This window comes from Hibiscus syriacus, unplaced genomic scaffold, assembly GCF_006381635.1.
Source record: "Hibiscus syriacus cultivar Baekdansim isolate YM2019G1 unplaced genomic scaffold, ASM638163v2 tig00005459_pilon, whole genome shotgun sequence".
Classification (NCBI taxonomy): domain Eukaryota; kingdom Viridiplantae; phylum Streptophyta; class Magnoliopsida; order Malvales; family Malvaceae; genus Hibiscus; species Hibiscus syriacus.
In genome coordinates, this window is record NW_024062058.1 from 498,615 (window position 1) to 516,761 (window position 18,147).

Consider the following 18,147-nt stretch of genomic DNA (forward strand, 5'->3'; position numbering starts at 1 on the left):
TGGACGAGTTGCATAGCTTAGATAGACGCGGCAAGACAAATACAAATTGACTGGTGAGGCATCATGGGTGGGTCGTATTGTGGGAGGATCGACATCGACGCCTTCCCCGTAGAGAGCCCATTTTTATGACCTCTTGATGTATGTTGAGGATTATTATGAGTAGTTCAACAGTAACGGGAAACCGTTTCTACTTCCCAAGGATACACGAGGGCAGACATTTCCACGACGTAGACAGAGACGTTCACCGCCATAGCACCATCGTCCCCCGACTTGTGGACGGAGAGCAGGTGCATCCGGTTCATCCTCAGCTGCACAAGCAGGACCTTCCCAGCAGCCACCGCATCCATATATGATGCCGCCATCGCCTTTCCATTACCAGATGTCGCCGCCGCCGCCTTCACCTGGTTTTATGACCCCGCCACCGTCACAGATGAGCACTCCTGGAGGCTATTATGGGTCTATGCTTGCAGATCCGATATGGGGTTCATATACTGAATATTTGGCAGGTTCAACCTCATCACCCATGGCCGCAGCACAAACACTGCCTCCTGTATAGTTTTCACACTCAGCGATGTCTGGGTTTTATGAGTTTTCCCAGTTTTCGCAGGCCGGTGGGATAGTCAGTCATACACCTCCAGGGTCTTTATTCTACGGAGGTGCTTCATCGTCATCAGCTCCTCATCAACCTAATGTACTTGCGCAAGACGACGACGACGACGACGATGGTGATGATGATGACAGCGAGGAGTCAGAACCAGTGATACGAATAAATCCTCCTCGAGACCGACAGCCATCGCCCTGCGGAACACATTGTGTCGCAGGCATCGATAGATTTTGTTTTTTTATTATATTTGTATTTACTTTATTTTGTTAAATTGTAATTTTTTTATTATTTCTCGTTTAATACTTACTTTATTTTGTTAAATTTGTTGGACTTTTTTAATGTATGTCAGTTCGTTTTGTTTATTACCATTTAATATCAGTTATTGTAATTTGGTTATCATTTACCATTTAATACTTATTGTTATTAGTTTGTTAAAATTTAATGATTGTGTTTGTTTTTTTAATCTTCATCGCTTCTTCTTTACTTGAAAACTACATGCCTAAAGATAACTCAGCATTATTTATTGATGAGTAATACCCGTAGTCACCGAGATGAGGCATATTCGCAAATTCTGGCCCATACATTGCACCATAATCAGCTTCATACATATGTGCAGGAGGGTCAGTTTGTGCCACATTTCCTGGAACTTCATCATCGTCGGAGTTGAATTGCGGTGATTCTGGGTGAATGAATAGTCCAGTCTCAGCACCATCCGCACCAGGCTCACGAAGCGATTCTTCTGGTGGAGATGATGGTTCCTCCATGCTCTCCACATTTAGGTCGTAGAACCTACTACTTGCACGCCTTCCCCTTGAACTGGAAGGCATATCGACATTGAGATCGAAAAAGCTCGCAGTCGAATGCATCCCCTAGAGCTTGAAGCCATCGCGTCAAATGGAAACTGCACAGATGGTTGCGTCGATGGCATCTCCATATTAAGGTCAAAGGGATTTGCAGATGAATGCCTTCCCCTTGAACTGGACGCGATGTTGTCATACGGATTGTTCGTCGACCTACCTCGGTACATATCGTAAGGAGTTGTAGATGAATGTCTTCCCATTATGGCATTAAAATCATTACACATTACTGTCGTCGGGCTGTCAACTTGATCAACTTGTTCAGTCAGCCCATAGTGGGAGCTTAATGATTGACTCCAAACAGCACGCACTTGAACAAAATATGCATACATCTCAATAGCGGCGTCTGTATAATTACTTTGAGCTTCAACCATCATTTCAACATCATCATTGTTCGAAAGTTCGAACGCTGTATAAGTTAATGGCAACAATGATGTTGGAAATCTATATTGCAACGACAACACTCTTCTACTACTTCCAACATAAATCTTTCTCGAAATCTTCGTTATTAGCTCCTCAAGAGTTATGTTTCTCTTGAATGATATTTTAACACGCTCATTTGATACAAAAACAACGCCGGTTTCATCTTCTCGAATTTCACCATCATAATAAACAATAGTTGAAAGTCGCGCCATTATTTGAGTTTAAAAGTGCGACACTATTATATCTGCAAAAAAAATAAATGAAACAAACCTGATTTAATAAATTATATATGAACGAACATGTAACACAATAAAATTTTTACACATCAACGTAAATAAATTAAATAATATAATTTAATATTATTATCTACACCGCAAAACTATTTCGACGTATGCTCATGCTTTCCAATTTTACAAACACAAAAATTAATTGAAAATAATTAGTATAATATTTTTTTTAAATAATCATAATAAACAATAAATATAATAAAAAATTATAACAAAATTACCTTATAACGAAAAAATCGCACGAACTTCTAAATAAAATATGAGAAAATTGCCAGAATTATTGACTCGTTGACGGAATTTTTGTATTAATTTATAAGTTGAGAGGAGAGATGTGAGAAACTTAACCGGCGGAGAATGATATTTATAGCGAGGAAAGTTATACAAAACGCGGTACCTTCCCCGCGCTATATAAAATTATGTGAGTAAAGGTATGTCGCGGTACCTGTCCTGCGCTATACCCCTACGTGGCGTATAGCGCGCTGCAGGGGCCGCGCTATACCCACGTGTATGCCAGATCACCGTATAGCGCGGTGCAGGGGGCGCGCATTACTGCTAAGGGTGTTAGATCGAGAAATATAATCTGACTAGTGTTAGATCAGAAAATATATTGTTCACCGGTGATATATTGGGAAAATCGCCTAATTATTTAGCCTAATATGATATCAAATTTTTTATTTTGAGAACTACTTCATTTGTTATAGTGACTTTAAACCTATCATGTTAAGATGATGAGTTATAATAAAATATATTTTTATTAGAAATTTTCACTCTAATATAGGGATGAGCATGAGTTGGGTTTCGGCCAACCCGACCCGACCTAAAAATTTTACATCATTCTTTCGACCCGACTCGACCCGAAAAATATATACCATCCACCCTTCCCGAACCCGACCCAATTTTTTGAGACAAAATCCGAACCCGATTTGACCCGACCCGAAATGATAAAAATATTATTTTTATTCAATAAAAACAATGATTTAATTAAAAAAATTAAATATAGAAGGATATTATTGTAATTATTCCTAAATATATAAGGTACAATTATATTTTTTTTGATAGGGTTGAGTAAGATATTTTTCATCATAACCCGAATCTGACCCGAACCCGATTTTTTTTAAAAAAATCTGACCTGATCGGGCCGGGTCGGAATCATTCGGGTTCGGATCCCATGCTCATCCCTACTCCTATACGACAAAATTAATAAAAAAATTATACTTTATTCGAATTTTTCATATCGATGTGACGAGTTTAAATAAAAAATATTATTTAAACGAATTCATTATATGATCGTGACGAGTGTACCTTATATTATAACATCTATTGTAGAGTCTAAATTAATTTTAGAGATAATTTAATAGACTAAGTTTTTCACCACGTAAATTATTGGGTCAATTTTGCCTCCAAAGTATCCAATTCCAAACCAAACGTGGATAAAAAAGAAAAAAAAATAGAAAACTCGACATTTTATGATTTTATGCTGGAAAGTGGAAATGGATCTATGAATCTAGCTCCATCTTTATCCTCCGACTGTTCAGAGTAATCGGAAATTTTGACGATCGATCAGAAAAAAAGGAGAGTAGAAGAGACGAGAGGAAGAGAAGAGAATGGTGACAGGGGGGCTTGCTCCTGGGCTGTCGCGAAAATTGAAAAAGGTATTGGAATGTCGAACGGACACCCCCGAAGTTTTGGCTTCTCTCAACACTCTCTCCAATTTCTACACCGAAAACACTCCCCAGGCGCGTCGCAATCTCAGATCCACAATCGAGAAGCGCTCTCTCGATATTAACCTCGATTTCCTCCGTGCTTCTCAGGCTGCTCAACTCGCTTTGGGTCGAGTCGAGGACGAGGTCAATTCCCTCGCCGACTGTTGCAATAAGTATACGCTCTTCCTTTCTCTTCTTTTCCTATCCACGATTTCCATTCTCCTATGTCTACGTTACTCGTTCGCCATATCTTAAGACTTATTTTGTGTAATTAAAGAAAGATCCAATCGAATCTGATAGGATTGCAAAGGCATTGAGCAGTTGTAGTGCTAGCACCGGTGATATTATCAATACCACCGAAAGGTTGAAGCAGGAACTCGAAGTTACCACTCAAAAGCAGCAGATAGTCTCCTACTTCCTTCGAGATTATCAGCTTTCTCCTCAAGAGGTTTACTTTCTGTCGTAAACCTTTTTCCTTTTTAGTTTTAGCCTCAATACTTTTTGACGCCTTTTTTTAATCCATTATGTTCTTCTCCTCCATTTGTAGATTAGCGCATTGAGAGATGAAGAGTTGAATGAAAATTTCTTCAAGGCACGTTCTCACGTTCAAGAAATTCATGCCAACTGCAAAATACTTCTCAGGACGCATCATCAGGTTAATAATATATTTCCTAATCTACACATATGATCTCTTTAACTGTATGTCTATAAATTGCCAAATTAGTCATTGATATCTTTAGATTTAAGACGTTATAATTTTTCTTTCGTGCTCTTTCGCCTGTCAATTTCTTCTGTTGTTAGGCTTCTCTTTCATTGCATATGTTGATACTTTCCTTATGCTTTTTTTTTTATAAGAACTGGAAGCCTCATTAAAAACAGTTCAGTACAACAAAACATTTAACCCCACACAGTAAAATAAAACAAACAACAAGAACACCCAAAACCCGGCCAAAACTCTCTCTCTCAACCTATTCCTGCCTTAGCTAAAGCGTCAGTTTCTAAATTTGCAGGCCTATCTATCCAACGGATAATACCCTGCAAGCTTTTAATTTTATCCGCTATTTCCTTGGAAATTGAAACATAAATACTCGAACATTCATCCAAATTCTTTACCCACTCCACAAAAATCTTGCTATCACTCTCAATAATCAACTGTCCCTTAGAGTTCAAACTAGAGGATTCAAAAAAGTTTAGGCCTGATTTAATGGCCATCAATTCCACTAAAGGTGGAGGACCAGGACCAGCTTCTTCTGAAAAAGTTCCTAACACTGTGCTGGAACTATCTCTTAGAATCCCTCCTATACCACTTGTTTTCCAATCACCTTTAACTGCAGCATCCACATTCAATTTTAAAAACCGAAGTGGGACCAAGAATCTGATCTGATGGCTGACTTTTTGGAACATAGCACATATCTTCAACAGAGAGGTCACCAATGAGAGAATCCATCGATATAGGCAAATTAGAGAATTTTGCTAGAAACCAAACTGCTAATATGAACCTTGATGTGAAAAACAACTGAACCGGATCACACACCCTTTTCGAATACAATGACATTCGTATATCACATCTTTAAATCGTCCACAGAACCATACCAGGAATAAACCTCCAAATGGTTGATTTAGGTACTAACTCCTCCCATGCTGAAAGAAAACAAATGCATTTTCATGAATGACAGCGGATATATTCCAGAAAAGCAAAAACCTATTCCACAGCCTCCACGCAATTGTACAAGAGAAAAAAAAATGCGAAGAAGTCTCTACTTCCAGCTTGCATAAAGGACAAAGTGGATCCGAAATCCCTTGAACGCCTTTCCTTATTAGTTATGCCCTTACTGCCAACTTTTGATGAACCACTTGCCACATGAAAAACTCCACCCTTGGAGGCACAAAATCCTTACAAAGGTAATTCTTCCAAAATAGATTTGGATTCACCTCTTTGAAGCATGACTTTATACAAGATCTGACTGAGTAAACTCCCATCTCCACTTCCTCTCCAAATTATATCATCTCTTGAATTTTTCATAAGGCTGATACTGTTAACTGTTGCCAGTAATTCAACCCATTGATCTAACTCCCATTCACTCAAATTCCTTCTCATCTCAACATGCCAAATCCAACCACTAACTCCATATACACCAAACTCAGGTAACCTTCCATTCTTGTTAGTAGAGAGGGCAAAAAGTCTAGGAAAATTTTCTCTAAGAGGGGCTTTCGTAACCCAAATATCGTGCCAAAAACGAATATCCTCGTCATTTCGTCCTTAATTTGAAAATAGTTGCGAAATCTAGAGCTGAAGGAATCATTATTGAAATGATTATTCACCGCAGACCTCCAAATGCAGGAAGCATGAGCTGGTATTCGATTACTAAAAACACATATTTTTTGTCTAAGTTATATTTACTGCAAATCAACTTCCTTCACTCAGAATCCTTCTCGTTTGCAAAGTTCCAAGATCATTTCCCTGAAAGAGCTCTATTCATTAAATTAAGATCCATCACACCTAGACTTCCATTATCTTTAGATTTACAAATGGTCATCCAATTGATCCAATGTATCTTATCCCTTTCTGCACCTGCCCCCACACGAATCTTGCCATTATGGAATTAAGCTTCCTATTCACACTTGAGGGGATCTTGAAAATTGATAAGTAATATGTTGGCAGAGAATATAGAACAGCTTTTAGAAGAACCAGTTTTCCAGCCAATGACAGAGTTGATGTCTTCCAACCAGTAAGTTTTCTATGGAATTTCTGAATGACAGGTTCCCATAAGGTTGATGAGTTCCTTCTAGCTTCAAGCGGGAGACCAAGGTAATTAGAAGGAAAGGTGCCAACAGCACATCCGATAGAAGACGCCCAATCTTTTACCTCTTCTTCGCTTATGTTAATTCTCAATAATCTACTTTTGGAGAAGTTCAACCAAAGACCAAACATGATTTCAAAAACACGCAAAACTCTCTTCACGTTCCTAATCTGAGTCTTCGAAACACTGGTCTAAAGCATCCCTTATCAGCATTCTTTTGGCTCTTCTGAAGTCTTTTCCACGAGTTTTGACGCTTTGACCATCTCCGGAGGGTCTTCCATCATAAAGAATGATTTGAAGTTGATTTTCTGCAGAAAGCCAAGGATTGTTGCCATCGTCTTCGCTGGTTCCATCTCCCAAATTTGCCTGTAGCAACTGAGTTTCAGTAAAAGATTGATTTAGAACCGTTCCTTCTGTTAGAGGAATAGACCTAGATGGGTTAATTGGCCCATCATTGAGCACATCACCATCCCCTCTAATTGGCCCAAAACACACATTATTATTTTCTCCTACCATAATATTGTTCTGACCCATAATCGCATCATCTACTTTGCCCACGTGCTCGAAATGGTCCAACTGGAAGCTGCTAGTCTTTAATACCCCTTCCACCGCCTGTGTAGAACCATCTCCCACCACCGATCTACTTTTGCTCTTTCTCCAGCTAGATCTGCAGTAGACTCTATTGAAAAATCTATCCTTTTCTTCTCCAATCGAGCCACTCCTCGCTGAAAAACGACTCGGACAGGAGGAGGGATATCTCCTTCGGATGAGGTCCCTTGATTGAGCACTCTGATTTTCATCGCTTGACTCGATCCTCTTTCCCGACAAGCTCTGATTTGTTTTTATAGCAACACCAGCATCACCACTGGGAACATTTACCCTGATTTCAGTGTTCACGATTCCGTCTCTTCCTGGACTTAAGGATTTTGGGACCCAAATCCATTTTCCATCCCAAAATTATATTGAGCTATATTAACTACTGGGCCTGAAGGAATGATTCTAGTGATAGGGGAAATGGGCTCAATTGTGTCTTCTAATTGATCCTGTCCACCTGAAAGTGGGTATTCAATTTGTCTTAATCCAAGTCCTGCGTACTCCCCCTTAAATGCTCTCCCAGTATCGTGGAAGTTTGTCTCCTCCCCATTAATACCTTCATTCTCTTTACCCTGCAGTAATGATTGCTGTTTCAAAACAGTCTCCTCAATGCCAGCTGTTCTTCCAGCTTCAAGCCACGTGTCCAGCCTGTTTAGAGATTCCTCGAGTGATTGTTCATTTTCCACTTCACACAACATCGTCTGGTCACCGTCCTGGTCCTCCGACGATGAATCCTAATTCCAACCATCCTCTGAAACCCCTTCCGATGATTTCTCCAGAGAATCACTTGGTTTCTTAAAAACCGAACCCAACTTAATTCTTACCTTGAATGATCTCCCATACGAGCCTAAAGAAATCATACTCGGAACGTCGAATGGACTCACCACTCTCACCAGGAATATCGCCGCCGACATATCCTCTCTATTCTTGGTCGACTCCTGAATGCAAACCAGCGATCCCCACCTTCCAGCAAGCCTCTCAAGGAACGCTTTATGCCAACATAACAATGGAATTCCATATAGTTCAATCAAACAGTACGCCATCAGAACTCCCTCTTCATTCAGAAGAGGTGCCAACCAATCAAACCAAAATAACAATTCATCCTTCTTATTGTTCCACGTCTCCGATAACGCTTTAGCCGACTTAAACACAATAATACAAGAGTTCCATGCATAACCCCAACTAGCCACCTTCGCTTCGATTCCTTCACTTGACAATGCCTTTTGCACCAATTCTAGTTCAAAGGATGTTTTAATGATCCCTGATAAAGAGCATTTCATCCAACTCGACTCTTCTGGAGGGATACGCATCTCCCATACATTCTTCATCCCTGTTGCAGCTTGCAGATTACCACCTCTGTTCTCTAGGGTTCCAGGTTCATGCCTCAACCTCTTATCCGAGACCACTACTTCCTTATAGGATCTATCATCCCTTAAACTCCTTGGAGACTCAACTCCCTCTCTGATCATCCTCTTTTCACCTCCTGATGACTGTGTAGCTTCCACCTAGACTTTACCTGCAGCGACCACTCCTGTTTGAGCCTTCTGATATTTAGCAACCCTCACTGAGACTCTCCTTCCATCGATCCACGATCCATTGACATTCGCAATAGCATTTCTCAGAACAAACTCATTAGCAAACTGCACAAAAGTGAAAGTAGAAGCTTTGTACTTTGGTTTGTTCAAAACACTCGGGATAAAGACCCTAATGACTGGACTCTGGTAATGGAATAGTTCCCTTAACGTTCTCCTTGTAACTCTCTTACTCAGATTATCCACTCCTTACCGGAGGAGGATTGTCATTTTGGATTCTCTCTCTCTCTCTCTCTTGTTTTTTTATGGATTTAAGATTTTCAATAATAGTAAAACGGTTATGTTCCTTATGCTTTCATTTCAATTGTTTATACATTCTTAACATAATCACTAACACGAGAATACATCACAGTGTGCTGGTTTGGAGCTGATGGATATGATGGCTATGTACCAAGAAGGAGCTTATGAGCGACTATGCAGGTCAATCATATATAGAATGATAGAACCTTTTATTCTAAGATAGAAATAACTAATGCACTATGATATTTGTTGAGAGTTTGAATTGAAGGAACATGCTATAAGTAGAATCTTATGTTTGACGTTAAACATGTATAGAATGATAGTACTTTTATTCTTGGTAGAATTTAATAATGCAATTTGGTATCTGTTAAAAGTTTGGAGTGTAGGAACATGCTAAAAGTAAAATCTCATGCTTGAAATGTTGTTAATTGCTGTCCTTCCTCTTGCTGTCTTCAATTTCATACTTTTGTTTCTTATTGAAGTGTGAAAATTCTTGCTACATACACTAGATTAATTGGCTCTTGGTGTCTGTTGTCTAGACTGTGTGTGTGGGATTCTGTAGGAGATACGGGGGATTTTCCCAAGTGTTAGATTAGTTGGTTGACGTTTCTTGTCCCTTCCTTGTAGATGGGTTCAGGCAGAATGTAGGAAACTTGGTGACATGGACAATCCAGAAGTTAATGAGCTTTTGAAAACAGCTGTGCGTTGTCTTAAGGAAAGCCTCGTCCTTTTCAAGTATTGTGCTGAAGAGGTGACTTCATTGAGTCAAAATTTTATGTTCATAACTCCACTTCCTTTTGGTTTTTTCTGTTGTATGTTATTAAGATTTTTTGCTGTAATCACAGGTAGCAAATATGAGACATAATGCATTATTTAGAAGGTTCATAAGTGCTCTTACACGGGGAGGACCAGGTGGGATGCCAAGACCAATAGAAGTGCATGCTCATGATCCTTTACGTTATGTTGGAGACATGCTAGGATGGTTACATCAGGTTTGTGAAAAAAAATAGTCTTCTATATGGTTTCTGCTTCTCTTCTTCATATAGTTATGTTTATATTAAGAAACATTTAATTTCAACTTTTGTTTTAATTTCCTGCACTACTTATAGGCCTTGGCTTCAGAGCATGAACTTGTGCTTGTTTTACTAGATCCCGATGCATTGATAGAAACTGGATCAGCTGCAAACCCATTTCTGTCCAAGAATGTGGAGAATGATTTTGGAAAGATTGAAGCAGACTTGACATTTGTTCTGAATAGGATTTTTGAAGGAGTTTGCCGGCCTTTTAAAGTGAGAGTTGAGCAAGTTCTACAATCAAAACCTAGTCTTATAACCTCTTACAAACTTAGTAACACGCTAGAGTTCTACAGCTACACTGTGAGTGATCTCTATCTCTTGTTATTCTGGTTGTATATGGTTTGCTTGTCATCTGTTGATAACAATATATGTTTGCTTACAGATATCAGATCTACTAGGGAGAGAAACATCTATTTGCAATACACTTTGGGCACTCAAAGATGCTGCACAGAAAACATTCTTTGAAATTCTGAAAAGTCGTGGGGAAAAACTTTTACGGTATTCTCCCCTTGTTGCTGTAGATCTTTCACCAGCACCAGCTGTAAGGGAAGGAGTCTGCTGCTGGAGATAATTGACACATATAACAGCATGATGGTTCCTGCTTCAGGGAGAAAGCCAGCTTTTGATCCGGTTATATCTGCTTTACTTGATCCGATTATTCAGGTGTGTCAAGTTTTTTCTTGAATGAGTGCAGTATTTGTTAGTGATCCTGACAATGATAAGTATTCCTATTTTCGGATAGTCTGCTCAGATCACTGTTCGCTGCATTTAGGATTTGGGAGTAAAAACTTCAGTCCTATGTGGTTTCTGTCCAGTAGATTAACTTACTACCTTTAATGGAATGCAGATGTGTGAGCAAGCAGCAGAGGCACACAAATCTAAGGGATCTGGGCACTCATCAAATAGCCGCCGAATGAGTTCTGATTCAGGCCACCTTAGTAGTTCTGCAGTTGATGCAATTTTATCAAATAACAACTCTGCTACGTTCTCTCAGGTTAATATACTCTGCTACATGCACGATTGCACGGTTTTGGGCGTTAGGTTTCTTTTGTTAACTCATTATATCACGAATTTATGCAGAATAGTGAAGCTCTATCCAAGATCTTCCTTATCAACTGCTTGTGTGCTATTCAGCAACCATTACTCGGACATGAGGTTGCAGCTGAATATGTAAAGAAACTCGGGACGATGATTGATGATCATGTAAACATTCTCGTGGAGAAAGAAGTTGACACAATTCTTAGAAGATGTGGCTTGTCAATGAAAATGCATCACTTCCGTAATTCGAAGGATACAACAATCGAGACTCCATTAGCCGAGGCGGAGGACACTATTCCGGCTTCTCTTTCAGAGTGTTTGAAGGCTTTCTTTGGATTCATTTTGGGAAGCGATAGTTCGTTGCCCGAGTTTGAACAGATGCAGGTTCCGAAGTTGCGTGCAGAAACATGTATACAGGTAGCTAGGTCATTGGCCGATGCTTATGAGCTTACATACAATGCAATCATGGACCCGAAAAACAAATACCCAGATCCCAAATCACTGGCAAGGCATCCTCCAGATCAGATAAGAACCATTCTGGGAATGTGAGGGAGCATATTTACTTTGAAAAATGTAAACTTTTTTTTTAAAGAAATAACTTGATAGCATAAACTATAGAGGGTTTATTTTTCAAGTAGATAGACAATTGTTGTAAGAATGACAATGTATCTTCTTTGATGATGTCCGGACATACTTATGCTTCCAATATTTTGTTTTCATTTCTTAGGTGAATTAGTAGTATTTTGGTTATGTCCACGATTAAGTGGGAAATTGAAGGTTGAGAGCCACGTGTCTGTTTTGGCTTAAAAATGTAAAGAAAGGCACTCCATAGTACTAGGGTATTCAATAGGTTAATTCAGTTAACCGACCGAATCGAATTACTATTAAACAAATTTTTTCTTTAACCGTTAATACAATCGATTTATTTTTCAAAAAAATTTAACAGAATCGAACTAAACTCAATTGATTGCTCGGTTAACCGAAATTTATAAATAATATTAAATATATAATATTTTCGGCTTATTCGGTTAAAGTCAAAATTTAAACAACTCTAAAACTAAATAAAATGTAAATAATATATAATATATTAAATATTTAATAATTTTAATTAATTCGGTAATTTAACATACTTCGAACCAAATTAACTTATAATCGAAGTTTAAAAAAATTAATCGTTAATCGACTGAAATTTCACTTCGGTCGATTAACTCAATTTTAACTGAATTATGAACACCCCTACACCACACCGTACGATACCTTAAACGTGAAAAAAAGAAGCAAAATATTTGATGTTTGGCGTGAGTTTATAGTTGAATCGGACATGACAAAATGAAGAACATGAAAGCCAAATGAAAGGGAAAGGTGTAAATGGTGGACTAGGGATTTTCAATCAATGTTTTATGGCTATACTTGTACAGCAGTTTCTCATAAATACACGACTTAAATCAATCAAATTATAAAATGACTTATTTAGTTACTTGTGTTGGGTGAATGATGAATCTGAAATGCTTTTTCTTTTGGAAGGGAGAAGAAAGCGAATATTTTTTTTACTAATATAGGATAATTCTTAATTATTTGATATTGAATGTTCATTTTCTTGATATTCTTGATGCTTGAATTCGGGATCTCAATGATTAACAACAATTTTTTTACCGCCGAAGTAATTTGGTTCGTGCAACAAAACAACTTTTCTTCCTTCAAATCAAAGTCTTCTGACATTTGTATGTTACTCTAAAATATTTTAATTCTTAATATTTTTATTTTGATTAAAATAATATTTTTTATAAATATAGTTAATTAGTTAACGATTAATATTTATTATAAATAAAATATATATATATATATATTTAATTATTAAGTGATATATATATTATACTATAAAGAACGATAACTTGACGTTAATAATTAAACACATTGGAGCAAAACCCTCTTACGAAGCAGTTTGGAAGGAACATGGGAGCTCCAAGGTGGAGCCCTTCTCCGGAACTTTGGGCCAAGGTTAATACCTACGGGTCAAGAAAGGAGAATGCTGGATTAGCTTCGTGCGGAGGAGTGATCCGAGACCATGAGGGAGTTTGGCAGATGGGTTATAAGAAATTCCTTGGTATTTGTTCGATTCTGGAAGCAGTACAGTGCAGCCTGGAATGAGGGGATGCGAAAAGTGATTGTTGAAACTGGTAGTCTAACTGCTATTGGTTCAATCTGTGATTACCATTTGAGGAGCAGGTCCGTAACAATTATGGATCATATTGATGAGTTAATTAATCGTAATTGGGAAGTCAGATTCGAGCATACGATGAGACAAGGGTATGCTGTTGCGGACGTGCTAGCAAGAAACGCAGGACCAGATATAGTTGAGACTCATTTGATTCGGTTTCCTCCTGCTCGTATTCTTAGAGTTCTGCATGAGGATATGGGTTAATTTCACTATTGAATTTGTTATTTGGCAGCCGCTTCTTGGCTTTGTAGACTCTTTAGTTGTTCTTGTTTGTATAGTTTTGCTGCTTTGTATTATTACCATGTGTACTCCAACTAGAATTAGGAATGTTTTTAAACGAGACACATGGTAATAAATCTCCCTTTATTATCAAAAAAGAAAAATAATTAAACCCAAAACACTGATCAACTTACCTCAGTAATTGAAGGAATCGTTGTTGTTCCTAAAAGTCACGAAATCGAGTACTAACAACTGCATCAGGGTGATTAAGCTTCCTTATCAAATAATTGAAAATATTTAAAACAAATACGACTTTATGATCACCTTAGCTTAATCAGAAAATAATTAACCACGTAAATTTTTTACATTACACGATAATCAATTAATTGTATTTTTTAAAAGATATCATTTCAAACAAAAACAAGATAACAAAAGATTAAATATTTTTAAAAAATAAATCAAAGTAATTATTTTATTAGATTTTAATAAATTTTAATTAACTATTAGTTCCTAAGTTACCGTCTTTATTTAATTTAATTGTGTAAAATTACAGGAAGCAGCGAAATAAATCCAAAACACCAACAAAAAGGAAGAAGGCATTAAGATTCAAGACGAAACAACCTCAAAATAAATGAAAAAGAAAACCCAGGCGCGGGCCAAAGCAACACGAATTCCAAAGGCGGCACCTTAATTTGGTTTCCTTTCAGATTCAAGCACGCCTTTTTATTATATATGAATTAAATCCCACCAACATTTGGCTGCCCGTTGCATCAATTTTCTCACCGGAACTTCTTATCGACGTACCCCTTTTATTGTGAAGCACGGAGATGATTGGAGGAGTGGCCGAGAGAGATGCACGGAAAGCCCATGTCTCCATGGCGTTGGTGCAACTCTGCAATGGAGGTTATCATGTGATTACCAAAGTAGCCCTCAATGTTGGTGTTAACCAGCTTGTCTTCTGCGTCTTCCGTGATCTTCTTGCTCTCGCTCTTCTTGCCCCCATCGCCTATGTTCGTGAGAAGTACGACCCTTTTTGTTTTTTGTTTTCCTGGGTTTGACTCTGCTTCTGTTGTTTTAAATCAATTGCGTTTTTAAATTGATTCCTTTCATTTCTCTTCGTTTTGCTTCTATTGATTCCTTTGAACTCACGGTTTGAGATTTCGATGTTCTGTTTTAACTCAGTTCCAGAGATTTAAATTATTGCTGCCGCGTTTTAGATCGATTGTGTTTGCGGGCATAATTGATATTATTGCGGTCATTGCGGGTATAGCTTTCAATAAACAATAGAGGGAATAGCGTTTCTGCTTCGTGAGCCACCGCTATTGGTGTGATTCCGCATCACACTGCTATTTTCGGCACTAGTGGTTTTGGACACTACCGCTATATAGCGGCCACTATTCCGCTATCCGTCCTCTGTTTAAATCTCTTATCAGTTTTATTAAGATGATTCACTGATTTTGTTCTCATTAAGATGATCTACATTGTATGCATAAGCTAAATTGACTGCCTTAGTTATTTTTGGTTTCCTGGACGCCTGAATCGGAAATATAACTTATGGGGTCATTTGTTCTTCTTTTCCTGCAGAAGGATTCGAACTCCTATGACTAAACGCCTCCTCCTCTCTTTCTTCTTTCTTGGGTTAACTGGGTTAGTAGTTCTTTCTAAACAGCCCTAATTGATATGTTATTGTCTCTGTTTATGCCTAGTAAAACTTCCTGCTAGCCAACTTATCTGGTTCTGATTACCTGGAATAGGATATTCGGCAACCAGCTTTTATTTCTCATTGGTCTGAGCTATACAAATCCAACTTATGCTGCTGCTATACAGCCTTCAATTCCAGTCTTCACCTTTCTCTTGGCTGTAATGATGGGGTAATGGCAATCGATTTGTACTTTTATGATATCGGTTCATTTCTACATTTCTTATAAACTAGATTCCTGTGTTTTGATGTCTGTTACTTTTGCCATATTTTGTATGGAACTCTACATGCAGTACGGAAAGAGTGAATTTGTCCAAAACCGAAGGTCAAGCGAAGGTTGGAGGTACGCTAATCTGTGTCTCTGGTGCAATATTAATGGTTCTGTTTCGTGGTCCAGCTTTAATTGGACAGAAAGATGCAGACTTTGCTCATTATGACATAAGTGCCAGGGGTCAACCAGAACCTTCTGGATGGCTTGTGTCTAGTTTTTTGGAGTTTGGTCTTGAATATTGGCATATTGGAGTTCTATGCTTGATAGGGAACTGTATGTGCATGGCTGCTTTCCTGGCCATTCAGGTATGCCTACATAATCTGATAATCATATGGTTGATTTTTGGACGATTATTAACTATTTGCTCTTTTACCACTTTTATTAGCTAGTCTTCTTGTCAGAATTTTTCAATAATCATTAATCAAAATGTCTCGGTGCAAAGTTTTTCCATGTAAAAGCTGTCCGTTGCTTGCATTAGATTAAGTTTCATATCTTATTTACTGGAGGTAAAAAACAGAAATCTTTGTTTAAGACAATAAATGGACAGTAGCCAGTGTGTCCATGAATATAATTTGAGGTTTGATATGCCATTCTTGTGCCTGACTGTTTTGATCTGTGTCTCATTATTTTTTCAATGATCCGATGCTATCTGGTATGATCATATAATTAGGTCCATTGCAATGCTTTGCAATGCCTGTTTTAAATTTTAATCATATTTTGGAGTAACTATCTGTGGTGCTTTTATATTGTCTTGCTTAGGCAACACTATGCATTTATGCAGTATCTACTGTTTACTTTTGCTCAGCGGTCTACTTTCCACAAGGACTAACAAAAGTGATTCTTATAGTTAACATCTGCATTGAATTTCCTTAAAACGGCGCTAACTTATTCAATCACATGCATCTTTATTTATAATTTGAACTTCACGTGTATTTTCTTGCAATTTAGTTTTGAACTATATTGAAAGCTCATTTTCTTTAAACCATTCCAGGCTCCAGTTTTAGCCAAGTATCCTGCAAACATTTCTGTCACAGCCTTTTCCTATTTTTTTGGTGCCGTATTGATGGTAACAACATCCTTTTTTATGACCAATGAGTCAACAGACTGGAGGCTGACACAGTCTGAGCTTTTCGCCGTCTTGTATGCTGTAAGTTACTTGCGGACTTGTATTATCTCCAGTCTTAAGAACTTCTGCAATTCATGTTACTGAAAGAGTAGCGATCAAAGTTGCTGCTTTATCCTGGTTTCAAATGTTATCGCGTGCTTGTTTTAAAATCTTCCGGGTCAATGCTTGATATTCTAGTTTAATGATCAAGAATGAGGTTCAGTTTCCAACTTTTTTAGTCATTGTAGCATAAAGGCTCCATAGTAACAGTAATGTGATGTCCTTAAAGTATCTTAAAAACTCAGCTGCCTACCAAATAGGTAAACCATAAGCCTAAAGCTACGGGAGTTTCGGTTTTCTTCAGGGAATCGTTGCATCTGCTCTTAACTATGGACTCCTAACGTGGTCGAACAAGATCTTGGGGCCCGCTTTAGTTGCTCTTTATAATCCCCTTCAACCTGCAGCATCAGCATTTCTATCGAGAGTATTCCTCGGGAGTCCAATTTTTTTGGGAAGGTTGTATTTCTCTCTTCTTGTATACAAAGTAGAACTTAATAATTTCTCATCAAATACAGAAAAAACACTTATTTTTGCTCACTTCACTTGCAAAAAGCTAGTGCGAACTTGGTTGATTTTCTTTTGTTATGGTAACAGCGTGCTTGGAGGTTTGCTAATCATTGCTGGTCTATATATGGTCACTTGGGCGTCCTACAAAGAAAAGCACGCTGCTACGGGGATGGTGCCTCTTGTCGTTCGGCCTTCCGAACCTCCCTTTCACAAAGATGCAGCGATTAACAAGAACCCACTCCACCGGGGACACATTTTCTCTTCCGTTTTATCAGCGAAGCCCATCGATTAACTTCGTAATCCGGTGTGGTGTAAGGTTACCATGAGCTTTTTTCTTACAGGTACATTTTACTAAAGATCGTGTAGTGTCACTCGGCATTTGTAAACTTTGATGGGTAGCAAAAGAGAGATTCGTTAAATCCATATTCAAACTATAAAAATTTAGTCATCGCAATGTTTTTTTTATTAAAATTATTACTTAAATTTGAATTGTTGCTATTTGAATCATTAATTTTAAAAAAACCAATTAATTCAAAAACCGACCGAATTAACCACATTTAATAAGCTTTGGATAATAAATTAAGTAAATGTTTTGATTCGGTTAATGTTTAATTAATGATTATTCAATTCGATTATTGATCGATTGTTGCAATGTATAATTAATGACTATTTGAACATCTCTAGTGTCGAGAAAAATTAATAGGAGAGAATAGAGTCAATAAAATTGTGAATGGTGTATATAATTTACATCTCATGCCGCTACTTGCTATGAGCAAAGTCTGATTTTCAAACAAGATACCCAAAAGAAACATACAGATTCGATTCGTCCAAGAAAAGATTTCACTAAATAATA

At 37.8% G+C, this 18,147-nt stretch overlaps 1 protein-coding gene and 1 pseudogene across 1 annotated transcript; both read left to right on the top strand.

The window, feature by feature from the left end:
- The first annotated feature begins 3,652 nt into the window (after nucleotides 1–3,652).
- On the top strand, nucleotides 3,653–16,349 carry LOC120199519 (annotated as a pseudogene).
- On the top strand, nucleotides 14,242–17,717 carry LOC120199520 (WAT1-related protein At4g19185-like). The gene is made up of 7 exons (XM_039200574.1): nucleotides 14,242–14,673; nucleotides 15,237–15,299; nucleotides 15,407–15,523; nucleotides 15,645–15,927; nucleotides 16,614–16,769; nucleotides 17,092–17,243; nucleotides 17,382–17,717. Exons 1-7 carry the CDS (start codon nucleotides 14,480–14,482, stop codon nucleotides 17,584–17,586), a joined length of 1,170 nt encoding a protein of 389 aa, XP_039056505.1. The 5' UTR covers nucleotides 14,242–14,479; the 3' UTR covers nucleotides 17,587–17,717.
- The last annotated feature ends 430 nt before the right edge of the window (nucleotides 17,718–18,147 follow it).